This window comes from Echiichthys vipera, assembly GCF_963691815.1.
Source record: "Echiichthys vipera genome assembly, chromosome: 15".
Lineage (NCBI taxonomy): Eukaryota > Metazoa > Chordata > Actinopteri > Perciformes > Trachinidae > Echiichthys > Echiichthys vipera.
The window spans coordinates 19,060,644-19,086,818 of record NC_139840.1 but is presented as its reverse complement, the minus strand read 5'-3'; the positions used below and the strand labels follow the sequence as shown (position 1 = coordinate 19,086,818).

Sequence of the window (26,175 nt, the reverse complement as noted above, 5' to 3'; positions counted from 1 at the left end):
TGTGGTCATCACTTCAATGTTGCAGCTGGTAAATGTTGAGCTTGTCTTAATTACTTGATAAAACACTGGGTAGTATAATAATAATGATACATCATCATTTATGAATAGATTTTAATTTAGTAGTATTAATATGAAAAGTAACTAAAGCTGTCAGATAAATGTGGCAGAGTAAAAAGTAAAATATTAATAAACTTAGTAAGATTCAATTCAATTCAATTTTATTTTATTTTTAGTGCCAAATCATAGCAAAAGTTATCTCAGGACACTTTACAGAGTAGGCATAGTGAAAAAATCCCACCAGTGGATTTTCTTATGGTCTCTAGTGTCCTGCAGGTAGACACACTCCGGTGCGGGTTACAGACACCCCAATCAAAGAACTGGAAAATATGTTTAGTGTAGTCTCTGAAATAATTCAGTCTATTGAATGGAATTTTTTTTAAATGTTTAAAAAATAATATAAAATACAAAACTATACAAAATGAAATTAGTTCACAAATAAGAGAAAAAAAAACCTGTAACAACAAATTTGTAAAACTAACTATGCAATGATACTTATACAATTTAGTAATAAAAAATTGCATGCATATGTACAAAAATGATGGGGGGTGAACAAACATGGGCAATTAATGGGGTCTATCGTTCCACAATGTAAAGTTAAAATTAGAGATAGGTAAGACAAAACGGATTGCAACATAATGACTAATGGTACGGCCCTGGTTCGGTTCCCAGCCCGTGAACATTTTCGTGGATGGTTTTGCCCGCTCGCCGGAAAAGGAAGTGGGAATCTTAAAATAACTTTAAATTTAGAAAAATGAATCAATGTATTTTTTATTAATTAATTCCATCAATGGTTTTATAATTTAATGACAACAAATATAAAATTATAAAACAAAAAAATAAAAATGATTTACAGTTTCCGTATATCGCTGCCGTGCACCGCGTAACTTCCTTTCCGGTCTAACCTGACAACATGGACGCCAGCCGCGTGCAGCCGATCAAGCTCGCAAGAGTAAGAAAATGTTCAATATGGTGAAAATAATCACATCTGAGCGGATAGATTGCTTCAGTAACAACTAAAGTCTCATACGGTCCAAAAACATTGGAGCAAAGTTGACTTGTATGCTTAGTTTTAGCTGACGGCGCGTCGGCGCTAACGCGTCCATCATGGAGGCCCTAGCATGCTACAGCCTGTTAGCCTGTTGTAGACTGTTCTGGATCAGAAACACCATGCATCAATCTAACTTTTGTTTTATTTTATTGTTTTCAGGTCACCAAGGTGCTCGGAAGAACTGGTTCCCAGGGACAATGTACACAGGTATGTTAATACGGAATAATAAGAGTTAGCATTTTACTTAGTTAAATGCAGGGGGTCGCTTTTATCTCATCTAAGCTAACAGTTATAAAAATACCTTCACCTTAAACAACCACGCAGTGTAGATTAATGCACAAGGTTTTGCGCGTCTTTAGCTAATGTCTGACCTGTTTCACCTGTGTGCAAGACTTTCCCCTTTTGGAACAGTATATAAAGTTTTTGTTTTAATGCTTTTATTTCATCGTGTTTTCACCATGCAATTATTTTCACACTCAAAACAAATACAATTTTAGACAAGAATGGAACAAGACACATTTATATACATAGGGTTACCATTACAAAATATAAAATCATTAAAGACAAATATGTTAGGCTAAAAATTCCTAATGTTTACATTGCTTTACTATTAAGTCCATGTAATGCCCAAATACTATTTTAAATTGTTGCATTCAAGGTTTCTTTTAAGACCATTTCCATTTGTGAGTGATTTATATACAAAACAAATGGGGTTAAAATAAATATTGTTTTTTTTACAATCAAAGACATTCTTGTCAAAAAAGTCTTTCCTTAAAAAAATTGAATCAGACCATGTTTTAAAACAAAATTCTATATTTAACCAACATAGTTTAACACGTTAACATCGATAAAATAAGTCGCATAGTCTCAATTTCCTTGTTGACGTCAGTATCATCTCTGAATTTTGAAAGCACCTGGTTTACAGGTAAAGTTAGTACAGTCGAGCTCTATTAAAGGGCCCTGTTTAAGTCATTCAGGTAGAATCTGTTAAATGTGATTTACTTGTCAAATTGCACCAGCTTTGTGCAAGTCTAAATTATGACAGCTGCGTATTGGCAACAAAATGGCATGTACATTTATGATATTGTGATAAAGGTGCTATATATTGCAATTTTCTTGAATTCGATACATAGTAAAATGAGGTTAAGTTTCATGCAATAGTCTCACTATGATGAAATGGATATTATAGGGACTAACGTCATTACACATTAATACAACTGGACTCATTGAATGCAGAAGAATCTCAGCTTTTCAGTTGTACCCAGTTTGTGAAATTCCACGATTGTTTAGGAACTCCAGTATGTGGAAGTATTCATGCACCGTTTAAGAAAGAAAATAATTTGTACCACATGTGATTAGCATGAAATGGGCACGTCTGTAAAGGAAAGACTCGTAAGAACCCATTTTAAAAAATCGTTAGTGTTTTTAGAGAATCTCTACAGTTTCACCAAATGACCATTTCTTACATCCCTACTTACTACCTGTGTAAACTTTAGAGTGGGCCACTTAGTTTGTGCCAACCTATTTAAGGCGTGACTTTAATTTATTCTAATCATGTCACTTTTTATCTTCTTGCAGGTCCGTGTTGAGTTCATGGACGACAGCAACCGCTCCATCATCAGGAACGTGAAGGGCCCAGTCAGAGAAGGAGATGTGCTGACACTTCTGGAGTCTGAAAGAGAAGCCAGGAGGCTGCGATAGGTGAGGGGGCAAAAACCCAGCCACATCGGTTGGCCCGTTCACTCATACCCGTTGGTAAACCATTGGCATCATCCAACCTGTTTGCATTAGAGGCGTCCATCAGCAGTTTAAAGACATTAGTTTAGGCTGGTTATTTCAAATAGGCACTTTCAGTTAATAGAATATTAAAAGGAGAGCTATTAAAATATTAAGTCGCATCTCATCTGGGGAATAGCAAGAGAATGCATCGCAATGCAAGATCAGTAACCAGAAACCCAAGCTCCAATTTATTATTTAAAACCCTGCAACAAGTGTTGACTTACTGAAGAAAAACTTAATTGGTGTATTGAAGTGTTTTGTATATCCTGTTCTTTGTATGTAAATGGGAATGGCCCAAACTATATTAAACATCTTTCAATACAGAGTAAAACCACCACAGTCTGTGGCCTCAAAATGACCGTAGCTATCATTCAGTCTAGAGCTCTGACTGACAGTGTCTACAAAAACTCAACACTAATCCTCTCAAATGGAGGATTATTGCAGAGCTTTTTAAACCATATTGTGTTATGTAACTGGGTTCATATTTCTCAGTTGTTGTTTTTTCTCTGCCACCATGAAATATGAACTGTTAATCGCCCACTTGGGGGGAAAACATGCTGCTTGGTGCATGCGTTTACTTGGATTGCAGTTTTCAGCTGAAACTATTAATCATGGCCCACCCTGAAACAAAAGCAGGTGTATTTAATTAACAGGAGCATGTACAATTTAAAACATAGGTGTCACCATTTGATGCACTGTACCAGATTATAGTTGCAATTCATCTGTTTTCCTCTGGTAGGTCAAAACAAAGAAATGGCACATTAATAATTTTGAAAATCCAAATGTAATTCAGTGCCAGTTGAACTCATGTGACTTGAGCTGGTCATCTGGGATGCTGATGCACTCAATTCTCTCTTAATTTCCTCCTGCAACACCACACAAATGCAGGAGACAGGTGGCGGGGTTTTAAAAAACCCGTAGAAGACCGAAAATCACTGATTGACAATTTTACAAACGAGATTAAGCAACCTGAACTATGATCCCTGCCTGTATCCTGTTTTATAAAGAGGTGTTAAACAGTATTTTTTGTGTTTTTTTTTTTTTTTTGCTGGTTGTTAAATCTGGTTATTTTTGAGATAGTGTGTGACAGATTTAATCTCTTCACAGTGCCTGCGGAAGCTGAGGTGCAAGTCCAATGTGGTGAAGCAGAAGACCCCGTCAGTTTCACTTGAATTGGTCTACGATCTCACTTGCTCAGATGCTTTGAAATAAATTTGGTTATTAAGATGAGTGGATGTCCTGTGTTTCCTATATAACTGTACTATATGTGAACTGTTTTCATAGTGATGAACTGATTTATTGAAGCTGCAACAGTGAACTGACTTGTCATTCCTGATTAATACTCAATTTACTGATTTTAGACAAAGTTTCAAATTCACATAAGGGACATGAGCCCATTTACTTTAAATAGATGCACCACTGTGGTTAAATATGTACTTTTTGACTTTAATCCATAAACATTCAAAACGCCTGCAAAAACTGAAGTTAATGTTCCTTTTGAAGTATCAGAAATCAAGATAATTTTAGCATTTATTGAGTCATTGGACTGCACTAAAGTTCAATTTTTAGGTATTTGAGTAAATCCATTTTAGTCTACTTTATAATTCTACTACAGTATGTTTGTGGGAAATGCCATGCTTTTTACTTAACTTTAGATATTTGTTTTTTAAGTGCATTGGTTACTTTGCATAATCATATAATACAAAATGTATTATAGATCTTTACCAGCTGCAACATGAAATGTTGCTTACACACAAATGTCAATTACAATCCAACAAAATAAATGTATTCAGAAATGGGACAATCTTCATATGTTGCATTGTTACATAAGTCAGGGTTTGAGTGCAGGACTTGTAATATTTTTACACCATTTTGTTTTGATAAATATAGATAAAAAAAAGAAAAAAGGCCTAATATTTGCTACATTAATAAAAAATACACAGTTTGAGCTGGAAACACTGCCAATGTGTTCTTATGATTAAAAAAAACCAAAACATTAAGTCTTGTACACACAAGTGAAGCTGTCACTTTTGACTGCAAGGAAGAACATATAGGTTATATTTACATTTCTTAAGCGTTCCAGTATAAAACAACACTTTTCTGCCCACTGAAACAAGAGAAGCTTCATTTTTAAGTGACCAAATGTCACGAGGTCAAGTCAAATGTAACCAGTGATAATGCAAGTCAACCAGAGTGTGGTGAGTGTGTTACATATTGTTCTTGCAGATCTATTTCTGCAAATGCAGTTCATCTTAATTTGGTTTAATATATCCAGAGAAAAGGACATTTTCTATGACCAGGTTCAGATTGTGCAGTTTTCATTCTGTCCAACAGAGTGCAGCATCACTCTTAAGTTGATGTTCAGGTTAACGTTCACCCCACTGATCTCAAACAGACTCACTTCACCCTGTCTTTTCTTGAATGATGAGTTATTTCAAAACAAGCTGCTTGTCAAACTATCCACTTAAAGACCCGTTTTATTTACCCTACTCTTAACTTGTTTTCACACCTGGGGGCGCTTAAGGTTCAATAAATTAAAGGAAAATCATCACTGGTGCCAATTTGGCCTGCATCTCTTAACTTTCCATCCTGAAACCACTTATCTGTTGGCTGCGGATTCACGTTGTCAGCACCGAGGGTTGGGGCTGAATGCATGCAGGGGCTGAAGAAACCACACACGCTCATGCATGAAGGGTTTAATTGTTATTCCATGGGTGTGTTATTTATAACCACACTGCATCAAAGCACGCTTTATGTGACTCGTGTTGTTAATTATTCTACTTTTTTTTTTTTAAATACTTAAAACTGAATGCAGATGACAGATTTACCTTGATACGGTAAAGTATATGAGGTCAATTCTGACCCTGATGTAACATTGCTTTATTTAAATGCAGGAGATCTGGATAAATGTCTCTATCTTCACACATTTAAACCTTTGAGTTGGTGGTGGTGTTTTTTTACTTTTTTACATTAAGGTATTTGGGTGAATTCCAGCTGGAGGTTCATGAAGGAACCCAGTGTTTGAACAGGAAAGTGGGACAGTTTGAGTTATGTGTTGAGAAGGGTTTTTTGGCTGCTGTACTGTATATATTCTGTAGGTTTAATGACCTTACATTTTCCACCCCACTTTGTCCTACTTTGGTGTGCAGACAGTGTCACCTTCTGTAAATTCAAAGGCACGTACAGCTGTTACTGCCTTCTCTTCTGCTATGAAAATACAAAAGACAAGTCTTTACCAAGGAAAGCCCAAAACCTTTAAGACCATCATTTGAAAGTGTCTCACTGTAGTGGAAAAATAATTGACAGTATAAACTTTGCAAAAAAGGCACGTTTCTATTTTTGGTTGTCATAGTTAATACATCTGCATATGAGTGCCAAAAGCAACAGAGGCGTGCCCATGGACATATGCAAAAGGACACCACTTAGAAGCAAGACACACAGACTTTATAGTTGTTTGGCCTCTTTTTAGTCATCTTGTGTCTCTTTTTAGCAATTTATAATCTTTTTGGGGTTGGTATGTGTCTCTTTAAATGACATTTTGACACATGCAGTATTGCAGCTGTATGCAGTGGTACAGAAGCTAGACAGTACTGCAGCTGAGGTTCTTTAGGGTTATGAACTTCGAAGAATTACTGTGGCATTTGCCAAAAGAGCATCAACGCGTTATCTGAGGGCCAAGTGTGAAACTGACACCAATCCACAAATTAATTCTTGGCAGTAAATAATTAAAGTAAGACATGCAAGAACCACAAGAGCATGCAGGCACTTGAAACAGACTGTCTCTTGCCTCTTGATGCAAGAGTGAGGCAGAAAAACAACGCTCTCTGAAATCTTTTTACAAATCTAGTCTGAAAACAGACTACAAGTCTGGATAAACAGCATTTATCCTACATAAAACAGCCCCCACGTTAACATTTATCTACAACAAAGTGCAACTCTGGTGCTGCATATGAGCGTAAACAAGTGAACAAGTTTCCCAGCAGTCTGTGGTCGACATGCTGCACCCTGAGGCAAATCAGAAAAACAGATCAACAGGTCCCACAGCCTGAGTCTGGCTATTATCCACAAAGCCAAAAGGTTTTCAAAAACCTGCACCTGATTCATTCTCTGACTGAGTTTTGACCTTAGTAAAACAGTAAAACAGAAGTAGCATGAGAGAAGGAAAGGGAGATAGCCACTCTGTTATTCACCAGGCTTCACAGTCAACAGCTCTGTGCTTGAAAACAACTTGGTGTCACCTTACACTCCACACCTCTCCATCTCAGTGCCACCCATTTAGACTTATGGCTGGCATGTGTTTACCATCTCTCCTGCTTATTCCCTCTCTCTCTCCGAAGCAGTAACCAGGTTGAAACACATCTATCCAAAGGTCACTCACTCACTGTTTGTCTGCATACCATCAAGGTCTAACTCAGCAAGGAGAAAACACCAGCAGTGTCTCATAGAAGTGGCCTAGCTGCTGTTAAAACACTGTTTTGAAAGGGTGTGTAATGCTTTCCAGAATTATACATTTAGTGCATTAAATAAGAATTGTGCCTGCTTTTCAATTCATCATACAATGCTGGAAAAATAATGCAACAGTGCAGCTCCGTAAGCAACTTATCAGATTGTTAATACTGATGCTTTAATGTGTTGACAGCTTATTAGCTACTTTCTATGCTATTTGGTACTTTAATATGTAACAACGTATTGTTTTTCATAAACTGATCATCTTCTTAATGTCAATTTTATAAATGTAGTGGAGTAGAAGTAGTATGGTATAGAAATGCTGAAGTACCTCAAAACTAAGTACAGTAAGTGAGTAAATGCACTATTTTCCACAATGATATGACAGTGCTGACAAATGTTAGAGTTTACCTCAGGTCATGACTAGTTTGTTAAATAGAGAGATTAAAAGATTTCGAACCCTGTGACAAATGCACCACGCAGTGACACAAGTGAGAGCGGGAGATGATCTTGTCGTGTTGGTGTGAGGGGGCTCTTCAAAATTGGAGGAACTTGGCAGGAGGCTGTGGGCTTTGTCTCTCCCATGCTGGTTAACAGGATGTGCAGCAGGGAGATCATGGAGTCTCCAACGGAGAGAGAGGCCTCTGATTTACACACTCTGAACCCGGCTACGACCTGGGTCACTGCCCTCAAATTTACGAATGGGGCCCATAGGACGCAGAGGGGATGCCAAGAAGATAATCACCCCAGAGGTAACTAGAAGACATTCCCTGCCTCTCTCTTTCCCTCGCCTCTGCTGGTTTCTGTCCTCTTTCTCACAAGCATCTCAAACTTTTTTACCCTGTCTGTCCTCTGAACTTTAGTAAACCCAGCATATCTACAGATTATCCTTGTTTCCTGCAGTTAATTGCAGAGGGTGAGGCTGTTCTAATTAGGCTCATGGGAGGCAAGCTTGCAGTGATGAGGGGGGGCTTTAGAAAGTAAAAAAAAAAAAAAAAGGGCTGAAATGGAAGATTAAAAACCTGGCATGCATAGAACATCTCTTTCCAGAAACATGCTAATTATGTTTACCTGTCTGCAAAAAGCACAGGGCTGTAATTCACTGCTGTCCAGGAAGTAACAGTAAATCCGATCCAGGATGCTCAAATAACATAGAAGACCTTGAAAGAGGAACATTTTGAAACAAACAGCTGTGGATGTGGGCATAAATAGAAACCGTTATATTAAACCATATATTTGTGTGAGCAAGACCAATCATCTACAGAAACAAAAAATACAAAACACAAGAACAGTGTTAGATGAAGAAAACTTAAAGGATGACCAAAGAAGCCAAACTCAGCTTGCATGTTCCTACTTTTATGTAAGCAAAAGTGCAAATGGGGGGAGACTCCATTGTGCGGAGGTCAGAAAAACAAACCATCCATTTATTTTTTGAAGGCTCTATCCCCTGCAAAGCACGCCATTTGTAGAAGATCTTTTCCCACATTTCCTGCACAACAATGCCACAGAACAAACAGCAGGTGCGCAGGGAGACAGATACAAAAAGTGTCAGGCTCAAACACAGGGTCAGATGTTGGGCTGTGACAATAACAAGGCCTGTTGAGGAGGGACGGCGACTTTGGAGGCAGGGTTGAAGCCCTGTAGCACACGTTCTTAAGTAAACACTGTAAAAACAAAGCTTTGTGGACTCTGTCCCCTGGAATGACATGAATACTGGCACAGCGTTCTGGCTGCTATAACAGTCAGGTATTGTTCTAGAAGTAAAAGTGTTTTTTTGGCACTAAGGGGGAAAAATGATGTGATCAGGCTTGTTTTATGAGTAGGCTATTATACATGGACCTATGATTTTAACATAGCTTCAGGTTCAACTTCACCTGAGAGATGACTTACCTGCTCGCAGTTTACTTACTGATGAGTCAAAGAACCATGGCACCTTCAGAAATAGTTTGACATTCTGAGAAATACACGCTTTTTTGCGGAGAGTTAGTTGGAAAGATCAATACCACTCTCACGTCTGTCTATTAAATATGAATGCTGTATGTGATACAGCCAACAGCCGGTTAGCTTAGCTTAGCACAAAAACTGGATTAGGGGGAATAAATTAGCTAGCCTGCCGTTTTTTACACTATGTTTTTTGTACAAAGTAAACAAACAATGTATTAACTAGTGAGCTTTAGAAGTGCTAGCACCTAGGCACGTGGTGTGGTGGTTAGCGCTGTCGCCTCACAGCATGGTTCGAATCTCGGCCGGGGCCCTTCTGTGTGGGTTTTCTCCGGGTTCTCCGGCTTCCTCCCACAGTCCAAAAACATGCATGTGTTAGGTTAACTGATGACTCTAAATGGCCCGTAGGTGTGAATGGTTGTCTGTCTTTGTTTTTCTTTATGTGTTCTGTGATAGACTGCCGTCCTGTCCAGGGTGTACCCTGCCTTACGCCTGATGTCAGCTGGGATCGGCTCCAGCACCCCCCCGCCCGCGACCCCAACAGGGTCAAGCGGTTGAAGATGGATGGATGGATGTTTCCCCCTGGTTCCAGGTTTTATGCTAAGCTAAGCTAACTAGCTACTGGCCCTATCTTGATTTTACAGTAGGCTACAGACTAAATATGAAGTTTCAACAACTCTCGCAAAGAAAGCAAATTTCCCAAAATGTTTTCCTTTAACAAAGTGTTAACATGTATCTGTCTGTCACATTTATAGTGAAGACAGTGAGTCAGTTAACTGTAAATGTCAGAGTAGTGGTTGAGAAACAACCACTAAAATTATATATTCAGCAGGCCCTTTAAAACTGCTTGTGATATATCCTGTGAGTGCTCACAGTGTAATCAAATGCGCAGCATAATATTAGTCATCTTACTTGAAACTCTCAGAACTATTTTCTTGAATCAAGGTTGTGTTGAAGCTCTGTCTGTTTTGTTTCTCTACTGACTGTTAAGGTTTGCTCTCACAGCTGAAGAAAGGGACAGATTGTGTCAATTTGAAGCACAATATGAGGTAAAGCAGTCAATAACACATGTTATTTCAGTGGTGTTTGCACTCTGCTTTTATGTAATGATCCTGGAAGAACACCGAATGAGAGATCATGCAGGATGCACTCTGGACGCACAGCTTAGTCAATATTAAGTATGTTTTTAGACAAAATCATTTCCAAAACATTTCCATGACAGGATGAAAGTCATGAACGTTTCCACCCATGCACAAAAGTTTATGATGACCATAAATTAAGGCTCTGGACAAAAACAAAATAACACAACAGGTCATTTTAGCTGGATTAAAACTGCTGCACGTGCTAAAGTAGTAACTGCAATCACAAGACTGCCTCTGGCAACGACTCCTGAGAAGTCTTACAAAATGAGGTTTTCTGGCCTGCTCTACCTCCAAAACAACCTGTTGCCTCCCTGTGAAAACACAGAAAAACACAGAGCTGAAAAGTACTTTGTGAGACTATTCAATTTCAATTAGGATTCAGGATTTGAGATTAACGTGGATCAGGGCAGTCACTTTGAGACTCAGCAGAGAACAGATGGTCAGAGGTCTTTAACTCAATGTGACATCTGATCATTCTCGAAGTTCATTTGCGGCATTAAATGTCTTGGTGAAGAAAAAACGCCCTGTCAAACTTTACTTTACCGTTTTTACAGTTCTAGTAGAAAGAAAAGTTTGGAAATTTGGAAAAATAGACTATTTGCTGTCTGGTTGAGGGTTAAATGGAAAGATCGATATTCCTTTCAAATGTGTTCGGTAAATATGAAGCTAACACCAACAGCAGTTTAGCTTTGCTTAGCACAAAGACGGGAAACAGGAGGAAACAGTTAATCTGACTCTGTCTGAAGGTAACAACTCAATCACTCTAACAGCACATTTAAATCTCCCTTATTGATGTGTTATCTTACTTATTTTATCTGTTGTGGTTTTATGGGCAGATTTACAGGTTTGTCGTCACCAAGAGAACAGCAGGGACGGTAAAATCACATTTAGTGTCACATTTAAGTTTTTGTACTGTTTAAACAAACAAGATACAGTATAATGTGTTTCATTAATGAGCTTCAGTGGTGCTGATAGACATACTTTCCTTCTGTTTCAAGTCTGCTAACTGGCTGCTGGACGTAGATCATATCTACTGAAAAGACACAAGAGTGGTATCATTCTTCTTATCTAATTCTCAGCAAGAAAGCAAATAAGCACCTTTCCCAAAATGTAGAAGTATTCCTTTAAATAACTGAACCTAAGAAGTAAATGAGGCAGGATGAGGTGCCTCTGCAATACAAAAGCTTTTTGATACTGTATGTTGGACTACAGGACTTCCAGAGAGTGGATGGTTTCCAAACAAACATACAGTAAATTGTCCTTTCAGAACATAAGTAAGAGACATTATTGTATAACTTCTGCAGAAATGTCAGTGCTAAAGAGTGCACAGCTGCTGTGGTACAGGTCAGAACCCCTACTGTTCTGGAAGAACACTTTGTAATTCAAGCCCTCTTTTCCTTTTCTTTCTCCAAACCACCAGCTGCTTAGCACTTGGTGGTAAGAGGCTGTCTGCCAGTTACCCACATTTTTCCCAGAGCAGGCCACATTCACAGTCAGATCTCTCTTCATTTCGAGTGTCTACTCTCCTCTATTCGACCTGCTTCCACCTCCACTCATGCTGATTAAAATGAATGGGGCAGTGAATTAGCATCATTGTGGTCAGTAACCTACACCCAGTGGCCTTGAGTGCTCCTTACTCCGTAGCAAACACAGTATGCGTGTTTGAATGTTCCACAGGAGGCCAATTAGTTCATGGGAATCAGGCTTGATAGCCAGGGTACACATCACCAAGGGGCTAATTTTTGGGGACAAACAGGGGAAAGAATGCGTCCTCTGAAACTCTGGGGGGGACTGAACAGCCAACCGCTTATCACATCAGAGGCTTTTGGTCCATGAAATGTAAAAGACGGGTTCTGGGGATTTGGTTTTAGCACCCACAGTGGCCACATATAAGCAGAATCCCCAGACAACATGAACATGTGTTTGAGTTATTTGCAGCTACTGTATTTAGCAAGGAATTCATCCTTGACCTTGGTAACTTGTTTTGGTCTCAAGAGAGATTTGCAGCTACAGTTTAAGCAGGGTTACTCAGGGTTTATGTAAATAAATATTAGTATTTTAGTATATTTAAAAAAAAACATTTACACACAGTTTAAGTAATAATTTGGACATTTTCAGAAATACATATTCACGTTCGCTGAGACGATCGATACAAATTTCATGTCTGTTCGTTAGCTTAGCTTAGTATAAAATGTGAAAATGGGAAACAGCTAGCCTGCCAGCTACATGTCAGTTTTTGTACGGATTGAACAAATTTTGAGCTTTAAACTAGTTTCACAATATGTCAGCCCTGACAACTGCCCTGGCAGCCTCCAATGTTTAATATCCTCTCCCAAAGAAGCAAAGCGTTTTCAAAAGTGGCTACTGCAGCCAGGTGGTTACCGCCAGAAGTTCAGCATGGTGAACTCTGGAAGGCAACCACTTCATCTCCTTGAGATGACGGGATGACGAGAGACTTGATCAAAACGCCTCACCCTCTGCTGACTCACCTCATTGATCGTGCAGTGGTGTGAAAACCCTTTTAGAGTTGCTGGGAGGTTGATGTTTCTACCTTAGGATAGAGCCAGGCTAGCTATGTCCCCCTTTGCAGTCTTATGCAAAGCTAAGCTAAACATATCCAGGCTGGCGCTTCACATTAACAGTGTTATTATTAGCATTATTGATCTTTTCACCATACTCAAGAAGGAATAGTTCAACATTTAGGAAAATTATTATTTTCTTTCTTGCCCACAGCTAAATGAGAAGATCAATGATCAATAAATAACTAACATTATATTATAATAATGCCTTTGTTAAATCTGTAAAAACTGTTAAACGCAAGCTAGCATATTATGATATGCTAAGCTAAGCATCTCCTGGCTGTGGCTGCATATTTAACAGACGGATATGAGTGAAGTATCGATCTTCTAACTCTTGGCAAGAATGTGCAAAAGGGTATTTCCCAAAATGTGGAGTTATAACATCCCTCGTTCTTCAGTGAGCCTGTGAATATTCTCATTTGTCCACGTCATCGTTATCCCCAAAGCAATTTCAGTAAAAAGCAACTGGACTTGGTTATTTGTCTAGGAAGACGTTTCACCTCTCATCCAAGAGGCTTCATCAGTTCATGTACGCATCTGACCAGGCTGGGAGTGGTCTAACTAACTGTTTTGGAGATCCAGGTAGGCCTTGTGGGAGGTTAAATACCTGGATCTCTACACCAGTAAGTTGGACCAGTCCCAGCCTGGTCAGATGCATACATGAACTGATGAAGCCTCTTGGATGAGAGGGAAAAACGTCTTCCAAATAACCAAGTCCAGTTGTTTTAGAGTAGTTGTGTAACTCTGGATTTCCTGTCTGGAAATGAAGGCTATCGCGGAAATGACTGAATTTCTCAGTGAAATCACCCAACTGCCCTGATATTAAACGTCTGTGACTCACTGAGAAGAATATTTTCTTGGGCGTTGTATTTCCTAAATACATTGCTGCATTTAGCCTGAAGATCAAGTTTGTCTTGATGTCAGCTTATGTTTACTCAGTGTATAGGCCTAACCCAAAAACACCATAAACCACTGTAGATTTCCAGCACCATGAAGAGCTAAGAGTATGCACAGCTGCTGAGGTCAACCACAGTCTATAAGTATTTACATTATCCAGACTAGGATATTAGTACATTCTGTACTTTTCTGCTTCCTGCCAGCTGGGATGCTCATTGAGTCCGTGTGCAGTGAAAGCAAAAGAGGGAACAGCGGGAAGAGTCTGGGTATCTCATGGCAAACAAATACTGAATGTGTCAAGCAGAAGCAATAACAAAAACACATTCATCTCTATCATGTAACAGGTCTGTACATGTGTAAGCTGAGCATGAGATGTAAGGAATGTGAAAGGAGACGACTGTGTGAGTTTGCACGCGTGCATGTAAGCATGCAAAAAAGGTGCATGCATGAATGAAGTGTGTATACGTATTGATTAAAGTTTCTAGTCAGCTGCACAAACAGGGCACTGGGGCACGTATCCTTTTGTCTTATATAACTTGTCTTATGTTGCTATGGTTTTGACCTAAAAAATAGTAATAGCCCCATGCTTCTTCCTGCAAACGTTACAGGATGTTACAAAAGCTGCAGATATAAAAAGGCAGAAGTCAAACATTTGTGTGGGAACTGAAGAAGTCTCTTGATACCAATGCAAAATGCCACCAAGGACAGAATGTTAGAGTCACAGGAAATCTCTCATTTCCTCTCAGGCTGCTGTCTCTGTCTGTAGGCTCTGAATTGAACATGAGGTGAAACAAATCACAGTTGTCTCTCAGGACTGCTGGAGGCTGAAAGAAAAACTGCAGGTTTTTAGTATGCAGCTCCTGGGGCAACAATAGCAGAACAGCCATCAAAGGGGCCCCAGTGTGAATGGGCAGGGGTCAAGGCTGAGCAAATAGAAACGATAGGCTCTTGTTTTGCACCACTGGGAGGCAGTAGTGTGTTTCACCTGGTTGGTCAATGTTCTCAACATACTATAGAAGGGGAACTGTTCTTTTTTCTTTACATGCCTGTATGGTGTTTATGAATCAGGTGGTTACAGCTACATACAGTGTAGCTGTAACCACCTCCTCATTGATTCGATTCCTTTCGCGGCAGAAAAAGACGCAGCGCAGTCTTGTAATGTCTCTCAATTCCAAACTTTTCTGTGAAATGATGTGGTCAAATCATAGTTTATGATTATTGATGTGATTCTCTTTAAATGGAAAAGAAATGCAAAATCCCTAAACTCATAACTTTCTAAGTGAAACTACATTCATACTCACATTCGCAAGAGACAAGCATGTGTAACTAATTAATTATGGCTGCATTCCATTTAGGTGTACTGGTTTTAGTTGTCATTGTTACTCAGTGACACCTGTGCTTTTCATGCTATGAAAGTCAAATTGACTGTCTAAATAAAACCCATCTAACTTTAAAGTCTCCCTCCATTCAAGATGTGTCTAACTGGCTGAAACTGGCTGGAAAATTTGTGTTTCTGTCCTCTAAAATTTCTTACATTGATCATACTGACTTGTATGTGTGCAGATGTCACTAGAGAGGTGTTTTCACATTCCTCTCTTGAAGGAGGAGTTTTCTGTGCACTTCTCTGAAATTTAAGATTCAAACATATACCAGCAAGCTAAGATTATTTTTTTGGCAGTTTTCATAGCCTTTACTATATAGGACAGGCAGGAAATGGGGTGAGAGAGAGGGGGGGAGACATGCAGCAAAGGGCCGCAGGTCGGAGTCAAACTTACGCCCGCTGCCTCAAGGTCCTTCAGCCTCTGTACATGGGGTGGTTGCTCTAACCACCGCGCCCCCAGCCACCCTGCCAAGCTATTGTTTAGTTTAATTTAGCCCTGGCTTCATGTCCGTCCATTCACCCACAGGGCTCCGTAAATTGGTAAATCGCTGCCCCTCTGCCTCCTGTCTGAGGCTGGCTCAAACATGATGTCGGCCTTGGAATTTCTCAATGAGGGAGAAAGAGTGGATGTGCTTCCAGCCCCTCCTCAGCTAAATCATAGCAGAGTAGTTTTTACAACCTTTAAAACATGTCTGGGGTGGTACTTTAACATACTGTACATCCCTGACCACACCCCCACCAAAAACACCCTGCCTATTCCTTATAACATGCCTAGGAAGCAGCATCCTCTTGTCCATCCCTGAAGCTTTTCTTAATTTACCTCTCCAGTCCATCCTGACTGTTTTTTCTACTCAATCACAAGGCGGTCATGGGCACCACTCACTAAACCTGAACCTCAGAGATTGTGCACCCAGCTAAAAAGGTCACTGCGGGTTTGCTACTCATGAATATTTCATGATAGCAGAAGCGAGGAACACAGGGATGGTGACATTTGGCTGCCTCCAAGAGAATTGACTTGGGAAGGTGACAAACGATCACAAGACAAGGTTTATGTGTGATAATGTGGTGGGTGCCCTATCTGACGATGGACAAGTTAGAATATTATGTCTCACTTTTGCTGAGATCTCAAAGGTCTGATGTGAAGTTTTATATTGATTGGTGGCATTTTATATACATAAAATGTGACATTTTATATATAAAATGTTGAAATTTTATATTTTTCCTCAGAATTTCCTTCAGTTTTCCTTTTCAAAATTGGCCTAAATCTCTCTCTATATATACAGTCAGTACAGGATAGATAGATAGATAGATAGATAGATAGATAGATAGATAGATAGATAGATAGATAGATAGATAGATAGATAGATAGATAGATAGATAGATAGATAGATAGATAGATAGATAGATAGATAGATAGATAGATAGATAGATAGATAGATAGATAGATAGATAGATAGATAGATAGATTGATTCATTCATTCAGATGTATATTTCTGGCATATGCAAGTGGAAAAATTCTGTGAATATAAAACCTCCTAAAAAAGAAAAGATCACAGATCAGTGTATTCATGAGAACCAGAGGTTTATAGCTCTAACGTGCTCTGGCACCTGTTTTTTTTCCTCTTTCCTTCCTCCCTCTTTCCATCCCCTCGTACATGACTAAGTCTGGGGGGCTGCACTGGGATTTACAGATGTTCTGTGGAATCTGGGTAAAAGGTCACCATGCCGGCTACAGATGGGAGCGGCCATTTTGGAAAATTGAATAAGCAGCTGTGGGGAGGTGTGGATCCAGTGATGATTGGTAACCATTGTATGGGTTGAGTATTTCGAGTAAAACAGATTACTGCAAGCCGCATACATCATTACAGATATTATACAAATAAATGTGTGCTTATTGAATTCATTTGTGTAGTCTGTCCTCAAGTAGATATTGTCTATTGACTGTTGGTGTTACTCCTCTCCAGTGATGGAGACTTAACTTAACTTAATTTAGAGGTATTACTTTCCATATGATGCTATTTAATACTTCAACTCCACTACATTTTGAAAAAAGCACACCATAATTAACAGTGCTGGGAAAATGATTTTTATAATTAACATTTTTAGTGAAGGACTTTTACTTGTAAGAGTAGTAAAATATTAGCATGCAATTCTGTTATATAAGTTCATGATGTCATTCCACAATTACAGCATGATTACAGTGTAAAGCAAAACAGGATTTCTCCATTTCTACCATTTTATAAACCTACAACGTAATTTTTCTGAATGGTAATGCAGTCATCAGTGCATAATGCACACACGACTGCGATTTCCTAGCTTGGGATCAATAAAGTATTTCTATTATAAAGCCAAAAATGAAACCCTGCAGTTCTTTTTTTACACCCTAAATGTACACCCTTCTCACATACCTGCTGAGGTCTGTAATATCCCAGAAGAATGCAAGAAGACACAAGTTCTTTACATGTACAATCATGGCGATTGTGTACCAGACAGTCGTGAGGTTCAACTGTTACTGTAGAGGCGAGTGGCTTTTTGAGATGCCATGTTCCTGCTCGTACCTGTTGCAGACAGATACATTTCAACCACTTAGCCTTTCCATCACCTTATACTTCAGCAAAAAGAAAAATGGGTTCCCATTCAGTGATAATCCTACAGTAATGTATCACAAAGAACACGGATCATGAATTAGAAACACCTATTTTTAACTGGAACACAGCAGGACTATATTGTAGTAAACCCCTCTCTGCCAAAGCTTTGAGGGATACAATGCATGTTTGTTACATTCCAGACCAGATTCTACATAATGCAATTCCTCTGCACTGAGTTTCCCCTCCCAGCACTGTCAGCAGTCTCCCAGTTACCTTTCACCTACTTAGTCTGGGCTGCAGACAGGAGAGGGTTAAAGCCGCTCCTCCTTTGTGGTCGTGCCACAGATCACGTATGGATACGAGCAACCCCGGCGGAGGTTGTTAAAGAAAAATCTATGGCCCCGTAATGTGGGCCTTCTCTGTGCTGTGAACTTTCCCCTAATTCTCACAGTCCTCATGGCTTCCCTGCAGCAGATCTGTGCTGAGGAGCCCCTCAGGACAAATTTTACACGTGTTACTGACTTCATTCACTCCTCATGTTATCCTCAGATGACAGAAATCGTGACATACTGTTTCTACAAAAGCTGTTTGAAAGGATTTTTATTTATATTCTCTTCTATCTATACCAGCCAAATAACATTCAATTTATGTGCTTAAGGTTACTGGGGTCAATGTGAAGGCGTAAGAATGTAATCAGGCCAATTGTTTGAAAGAAATTAACAAATTAGGAAATGATTATTTTCCATGACAGGAAGTCGAGTAACATTTTTAAAGCTGAATAACAATCATTTTGCGTATTATCACAATGCATTTTTTCGCTATAATGTCTTCTGCCACTTTCACAATTCAGGTTGGTAAATGTATTTACATTTCAGTTCAAACCAGGACAGTTTACTCCAAACGCTGTTTCCTGATATTTAAAAATGTCTCATTAAACATGTATTGTAATGTGTTTTGGACTATGACAATTGATTTAACTCTCCATTCAGGCACACTCTTCATTATATGAGTTTAATGGTGATTCTGATATCACTATAAGCCAATTAAGGGTGTTCCTGTGCTGATGAATAGATCGACTCACTTGTTGTTACTAGTGTTTAATCCAGCACTTCACAATAAAGGAATACATTTGCTTCACTGCTGGGGATATCAACTGTTTAGCTTACTCCAGTAGATAATGTAGTCCCTGTGTCCCACAGTGCAGACATGAAAGCCAATCTTTTTGTTATATTATGTCCCTCCTCCGCCTCTGACATGAATAGTTACCAGAGAGGTGGAGGAGGGACAGAAACCTGAGAGTAACTGCACCCCTCCCTCTCCTCGGCAGGCCAATGGCAGGCAGCTTACAGCTTAGAGTTGAGGGCTGTAAAACTATATAACCGTCTGACTGCTCAGCCAGGAGACTGTGCTCGCAAATCAACAACTCAAGAAGACAGGGAAGGACACTGCACACTTCTGCAACAGGAAAATATACAATATTTATAGCAAACCGTTTAAACAGTTTCAAACGACGACAGCAATGAAGACAACACTTGCAACTGTGACTCTCTGCCTGGTGGTGCTCATGGCCACAGGTTTCCCTTTGGAGAAAAAAGGGGGCTCATCCTCCAGCAGTGCTGCCAAGGAAAAGCGTGTACAGTACGCAGCGTGGGATGATGTGAATGTCATTGCTCATGGACTGCTGCAGCTTGGCCAGGGGCTCAAGGAGCATGTGGACAAAACCAAAGTCCAGATGAGGGACATTTCCACCAAGCTGAAGGTCTTCAATCGCACAGTGACCGAGCTGGGGAAGGAAAGCCAGAAGCTGCGAGTGGAGGGGGAGGCTCTGAAGGCTCATGCCCATGGACTGGAGGACAGAGAGGGTCAGCTCCTCAATGTCACGGCCGAGCTGAGGGAGAAGGCGGAGGAGATGCAGCAGGAGAAGAGGACGATGAGCGACAGGATGAGCCGGTTGGAGGAGAGGGTGGACAGCATGCTGCAGGGAGACGCTGTGCTGCCTGACATGAACGCTGGTGCCAAGAATAATAGTGATGCTCGCAACATCCAGGTGAGAATAAAAGAGTTTCTGTCTTTTTATTTTGATCATTTGGGTGAGAAGGCAGAAGCATGATAAGATAAGAGGTCTAACGTGAGTTTGTGAGGGAAATTCATGCTGTATGCAAAACATAAATCCTATACTTTAAGATATTACCATAAAGCCTTACAAAGTAGAAGATTGTTTATTGCAGCAGATGGTTAAAGGGACTCAAGTTGAGTTAGTGCATGTACAGTATGCATGGACTGTTGGCTTTTATGGTGCGGTTTTTCCCCCTGAGCTCAATGGCACTAAATCAAAATGCACAAAGGCCAAGCAGTGAGTGATGTGTGTAGTGGAGTGGAGGGGGGTTGGTTCACAAGCTGACATGGTATGAAGGAATTGCGTGCAGTACGTGCAGGGAAAGACTATAGGTTGCCAGACAAAGGGATCTGCAGGCATCAGCTTCAACAATGTGTGAATAATTATTAACAGCTGGAACATTTGACGACCTGTAGAGTATTCAGCCATATGACACAGTGGAAGCAGATTATGAGAGTTGCGCATTTTTTGCAGGTCTCCATTTACAATGCAGTATGTGAGCCTGAAAGGCTTTATAGTGGGATGGAAAATCCCACACTCCGAGTGAGTTACATAACCTCACCATAAAAAGGAAAAAATGCTTGTCAGTGAGGGGTGTGGGTGTTTTCAATGAAAACCTGCAAATGGCCCGTTCCTTGTGCTAATTCTGGTGCTTCTGTGGTGATCTCTTATCAAGTTGTAAAGCTTCACGGGCACATTTTACACACAGGCACTGTGTAGAATAAAGTTGATAAAATGCTAAAAATCTGGTACTTTTGTGCCATTTTCTGTCAGGTGATGCTGGAGGCTCAGAACAAACGCATTGACGATCTGATGGAGAGGATCCGACTACAGCAAGAGAAGCTTGACAAGCAGAATGTGCGCATCAGGACCCTGCAGAGTCAGGTGAGAAGGTGTTACAATTACGCACATTCAGCTGGCAAACAATCATTTCCACTTAAAAGTAACTTTGGTGGAGTTATATTTTCTGAAATCTCATCATTGGTTTGTAACTTTTTCAGGTTCAGCAGTCGCGACAGAGACCATCCCAGCGGAGCAGCAACACTGATGTGCAAAGTGAGCAACAGGACTCGCCAGTCGGTAAGTAAAGCCAGAAAGCGCATAAAATCCCCTCTTCACACTGTCTTAAGTCGACTGGACAAAATCTGGCGCCTAATGTGGCAGGCCATCTGTTTAGTAAGACTATAAACAAGCTTAAATCAAGAGCAATTAAAATCAAGGAATCTAATCAATTTGGGACACACGTCTCTGCTCAGCTTGACGCCAGAAATACCAATGGGTGGTCTGTTTGCAGAAGCTGTTACTGTTGAATCATGACATTATTCAACTAATACAGGATAACATTAACACAATTAAATGAGTGATTATTTGTGTCCATAGCCTTATTTGAAACTTATTTCAATCATCCGAACAAAAAGTACTGGCGGACAGAAAAGAGGGAAATTGACATTGTTAGAATAAGGCCCAGTTTGTTCAGTGCCTCTCATACGGTGGCTTACAGTAACTGTAAAAGGCAGTAAATGTTGCCCTTAGTGTGCAGCCACGCGAGCAGCTGCTGCTCCCATGTGAACCAATACTGTGAATGGACCAGCAGACATAATGAACGCTTTCATCCAGAATGCTCTGGACTGAATACACACCAACTGGGGAAGAGCTGAGACACACTTTCAGCTTTCTTACCCACCACACTTTGGTCTCACTGAAGGTCTGTTTAGCCTTCAAAGAGGCCAAAGGGGATGAGGGAGAAAATGCTGAATAGTCTATGCATACTATAAACGGTGGATTTTTAATTAATATAGATTAATACAACTGGAATAAATGTAAAGGTAAACCTCATGCTTCTTAGGGCCATGGATGAGAAGTGGGTGAAAGGTGAATATGGCTGAGGCAACAGTTGAAACGAGTCAGCCAGTACACATCACAATAAAAGCCTCAGAGCTCTGACATCAGCAGGATTTGAGGAATGAGAGAAGAAACAAGTTTCTCTGGCAAGGTTTCAACTGGGGGAAAGTTCACTGGCTCTGAGAGTGTTCAGTCAGGTCACACAGCTCAAAAGGATTACTCACACTGGTGTTGGGGGGGGGGGGGGGGGTAGATGAGGGGATCCTGGAAATGTAAAAGAGGAAAGGCTTTGTACGAGTCGAGCATGCAATGTTCCTCGGATTACTGTCCTTGTGCCTGAGCCAAGTAAAAAGGAGGGAAAAAAGGGGGGAAATGGAGAAAGGTGGTCTATAATTATCTGTGAACTTTGTACAGATATCCTCCACTGTTTTGAGGACACTCTCCTCCTCTCACTTTTCAAGACGTCCCACCTTTTTGTCTAAAACAAACATTTGTACATCCCACAAGACTCAGCAACCTTTCCCCTAGATCTGTCAGGGAACCAGACATCCCTCCTCCTCCTCCTCCTCCTCTCCCGTCATCTTCTCCTCCCCCATCTCTACACACAAAGCCCCCATCTACATCTCCGCCTTCTCTCCCATTGTAATGAATAAGAAGTGTGTGTGCCAAAGTTCAGGAGAACCCCTGACCCTGAGGCAGAGTACAGCCACAACTGGCCACCAAGAGTTCATGCCTCTAGAGGAAAGGTCATCAGTTAGGTTTAGTGGTTCTGCGGTCAGCTGGTGTGGTCGCATTGCAACACTAAGCAGGTGAATATCCAACAAAAATCGTTCAAATATTAGCGAAAAATTATATATAATTGTAATTGTTTCATTTTTTTCACGATAAAGATATTATATAGCATCACTTGTCTATGCCATCCATGATAAAAAAGGACTACTGGAGAGGTGCCATTAGTCCCGTGCCTCATTAGGCACATGACGGCTACAATTGGCTCTGGAGTCCCCTGCTCTGAACTACCTTCTCCCTGACCCTTTACAGCAACACCCCCTTTCCCCCCCTCTCCACACTCTGATCACTCCCCGTGCATGCACCGGCCACGCACTCCTACGTCACCGACTGACTGCTGTGCATGTGAGGGAGGTGTGACGAGCCAAAAGGGAGGGGTTTCAGTGACAGGGAGAAGGGGGTTAAGGAATGTAAAGGGTAGTGGTGTCTGCAGCTCAATAACATGGAAGGCCAAGCAGCCATAAAAAGAGAGAAATCTGCTTGGGAACTGGGAGAAAGGGCATATTTATAACTGAGAAACAAGTTGTCAGTCTCTCCCTCTTGTTAAGGCTAGGTTGAGGTTCACACATTTATATCTCCAGACTTACTGATAAGCTCACTCTTAGCGATAGGAGTATTTGCAGACCCTCGGCTCTCGCAGTGTAGAGAAACGTGTAAGCGAGAGTGTGAATGACCTACTTATCAGTGCTGAGCGGAGTAAACAAGCTCAGATTTCAGTTCAGAATTTGGCAGCAGTCCAGTGAACTTTCAGTCAAAACACATCTGTTAAATGTGTCATGTATCCATAGATTCACATATTGTAAATAGCATGACTAGAAGTGGAAATGTGATCTTGCAGCAATACTGTATGGAGCTGCTTGTTTTAACATGGTTCCCCCCCTCTTCTTCTAGAGATGGCATCAGACTGCCATGAGCTGTTCCTGAGAGGAGAGACCACCAGCGGGGTCTACACCATCCAGCCAATAAATGCAGAGCCCTTTAAAGTCTTCTGTGAGATGACAGTTGGTAAGTGTAGAGAAACCTTTTCCTATTTTGCCCTTTGTGTCTTACTCAGTGGAAGCTGGCCAACAATGCTAACTACTTAGCCAATCAACCTACTTTTTCTGATCAATTTATTTCTGTCTTTTTGTCCAGATGGTGGATGGACAGTGATCCAAAACCGCCAAGATGGTTCAGTGGACTTTGACCAGCTGTGGCAGGCCTACGAGAAAGGCTTTGGCAGCCTGAATGGTAAGTGTTCTTTTGAATTTGATCTAACTCTCACTAACTGGACAGGTGATCAACGGTCTTGCCAAGGTCAGATTAGTTCACATGGCATTACTGTCTTTTAAAACCACTGCATCAGAGGCCAGGATCTGTCTCCCAAAAGCATCTTATCGCTGATAAGCTTAAAATGGATCAAAGGCACATGATTCAACGTAGTAGCAAAAGTCAGTGTCTCCCCTCTGGGTAGTTTTCTAACCATTTCTTTTCTTCCATTTGTCTTTCTCTAGGAGAGTTCTGGTTGGGGTTAGAAAAGATGCACGCCATTGCTAAAGATGGTGACTACATCCTCAACATCAAGCTCTCTGACTGGAGTGGTGACTTAGCATCTGTCCGCCTGCCCTTCCATCTGGGCGGAGAGGAAACAAAGTACTCGCTCAAGATCCAGAAGGTCGACGCTTTTAGCCCCTTGGAGAGCTCCCTGGGGACTGACGCCACCTCCGGCCTGCCTTTTTCCACCAGTGACCAAGATAACGACCAGAAAATCGATGCCAACTGCGCCAAACACCTCTCTGGTAAGTTTTAAATGACAATCACAATGATAAATGCCCCTAGTTGTTTATTTTCCAGTTTCCAGTTTAGCAATGAAAGTCAGCCTCTAACCTGATATCATCCTTTGTCTTGCTAGGTGGCTGGTGGTTCAGTAACTGCGGTCGCTCCAACCTAAACGGTAGATACTTCCAGAGTCCTCCTCCCAAGCAGCGGCACCAGAGGAAGCAGACCATCTTCTGGAAGACCTGGAGGGGCCGCTACTACCCTCTGAAGTCCAGCAGGATGATGATCGCCCCTGCTGCAATTGCATACAAGTCGTAAAGAATAAAAAAGAGACCGAGAGGAAAAGTCAAGACAAAGAGAAGAGGGAGAAAGAAGTAGAGTTTGGACTATTCTTTCTTTTCTTGGTGCTTGGTTGATGAAGTTTCTATTTTGCCTGGTTGTCTCCCCTGCAAGGAAGGCCTTAAAACCAGAGCCAAAGCCCTCAAATAGGAGCAAAAAGAACTCACATTTAATGAGTTCAAGGTTTCCACTGCTCTGTCCTCCGAGAGACGAGCAGATTCCTCCCATGCTCCTAGAGCCACAGATGGAAAAAGAGACACAAATAAAATGTGCAGTGGAAAGTTTTTCCTCTGAACTATTGCAGAGGGATTCCTTCTGTTGGCACGAAGCAGGGGCCCCTAGTCAGGAGAACATCACAGGGCGAGTCCAAGCCCGTCCACTGTGCTGAAGTCACAAAGGGTTTTCAACAAGTAGAGACACATAACCAGACATGTGGCGTTAACTGTCTATCCGGGCTGCTGATGTTAAATTTGAACTCGGTTTTGTAGCAAGTACACATCACTGTCAGCTCAAAAACAGATTAAAATGCATTAGTGAAATGCAGGCCGATTAAGCCTTTGAAATCCAATGGTGCGGACCAAATAATGGCTTGATTCGAACAAAGAGTCATTTTCCACATGAGCATTATGTAAAGTTTTAAATCACTGTAAACTAGGATTACGATGCAGAAAGTGTGTTAAGATGACAACACTGAAAACCATTCCAGCCTTTTGTACAACATATTTTCTGTCTGCAATTTTCAATCAAATTAGGCATATTCTTCACTGACTTTATTTTTTCTGTGGAGCTTTACATGATGTTAAGTCATATTGACTTATTATAATATGAGAGGCATGGTTTTGTACATAGTGTATGAAAAAAATGTCATCTGTCTTTTCAGATTGTAACTGATTTGTTGTGACATTATCTGTTGTTCTTGTGACTTGAGACTTTGTGGTTTTAGATGTTCCCTTTCCTTATTTAAAAGCCTAAGAATCAATATATATATATATATATTTCTGGTACTACCTGTTTGTAATTTATACTGTCTTTGTTGTGTTCACCAGATGTAAAATTGTTTTTTAAGAGACTTTAATCATTTTTGGGGCCATAGTGAGCCAATAAAATTGATTTAAACTAATATTTCCTTTTGTTCGTGTATTATGTGTGAGAGTATCCATAGGTTTTATACAAATACAACTTAAGGTAGTATACTAGCATGAAACAGTTAACTGACAACAGAACTAAAACTGAAATTCACAAATAATTGGAAGAAGCAAATATAATAATATTGCAAAATATATGGCCACAAGTACAGTCAAAATAAATAGATCGGCTCATACTCAAGCTTCTTTTTTATTATATGCTTTGTCAATGCAAGATAATTACCCTTAAACTGTTGCAGTTGACAGATTTGTTCACCATATCTGGTGGGGGAAAATAAGAGTTTCATTAAATTTGTGTTTTAACTGAGAGGATATTTCAAATGGT

The 26,175-nt window shown here is 40.4% G+C and overlaps 2 protein-coding genes across 2 annotated transcripts; both read left to right on the top strand.

Moving 5' to 3' along the window:
- Positions 1–932: 932 nt before the first annotated feature.
- On the top strand, positions 933–4,117 carry rps28 (ribosomal protein S28). The gene is made up of 4 exons (XM_083928830.1): positions 933–1,009; positions 1,268–1,315; positions 2,687–2,809; positions 3,995–4,117. Exons 1-3 carry the CDS (start codon positions 971–973, stop codon positions 2,807–2,809), a joined length of 210 nt encoding a protein of 69 aa, XP_083784956.1. The 5' UTR covers positions 933–970; the 3' UTR covers positions 3,995–4,117.
- Positions 4,118–19,278: 15,161 nt separating this feature from the next.
- On the top strand, positions 19,279–25,819 carry angptl4 (angiopoietin-like 4). The gene is made up of 7 exons (XM_083928461.1): positions 19,279–19,908; positions 20,752–20,862; positions 20,979–21,057; positions 23,500–23,613; positions 23,743–23,838; positions 24,102–24,386; positions 24,500–25,819. The coding sequence occupies exons 1-7, from the start codon at positions 19,381–19,383 to the stop codon at positions 24,682–24,684; spliced, it is 1,398 nt and encodes a 465-aa protein (XP_083784587.1). The 5' UTR covers positions 19,279–19,380; the 3' UTR covers positions 24,685–25,819.
- The last annotated feature ends 356 nt before the right edge of the window (positions 25,820–26,175 follow it).

Coding starts and splice junctions, on each gene's coding strand:
- rps28 (XM_083928830.1), top strand. CDS start 971: ATGGACGCCAGCCGCGTGCAGCCGATCAAGCTCGCAAGA. Junction 1,010..1,267: donor AGCCGATCAAGCTCGCAAGA/GTAAGAAAATGT, acceptor TATTGTTTTCAG/GTCACCAAGGTGCTCGGAAG. Junction 1,316..2,686: donor CCCAGGGACAATGTACACAG/GTATGTTAATAC, acceptor ATCTTCTTGCAG/GTCCGTGTTGAGTTCATGGA.
- angptl4 (XM_083928461.1), top strand. CDS start 19,381: ATGAAGACAACACTTGCAACTGTGACTCTCTGCCTGGTGGTGCTCATG. Junction 21,058..23,499: donor GCAACAGGACTCGCCAGTCG/GTAAGTAAAGCC, acceptor CTCTTCTTCTAG/AGATGGCATCAGACTGCCAT. Junction 23,839..24,101: donor AGGCTTTGGCAGCCTGAATG/GTAAGTGTTCTT, acceptor GTCTTTCTCTAG/GAGAGTTCTGGTTGGGGTTA.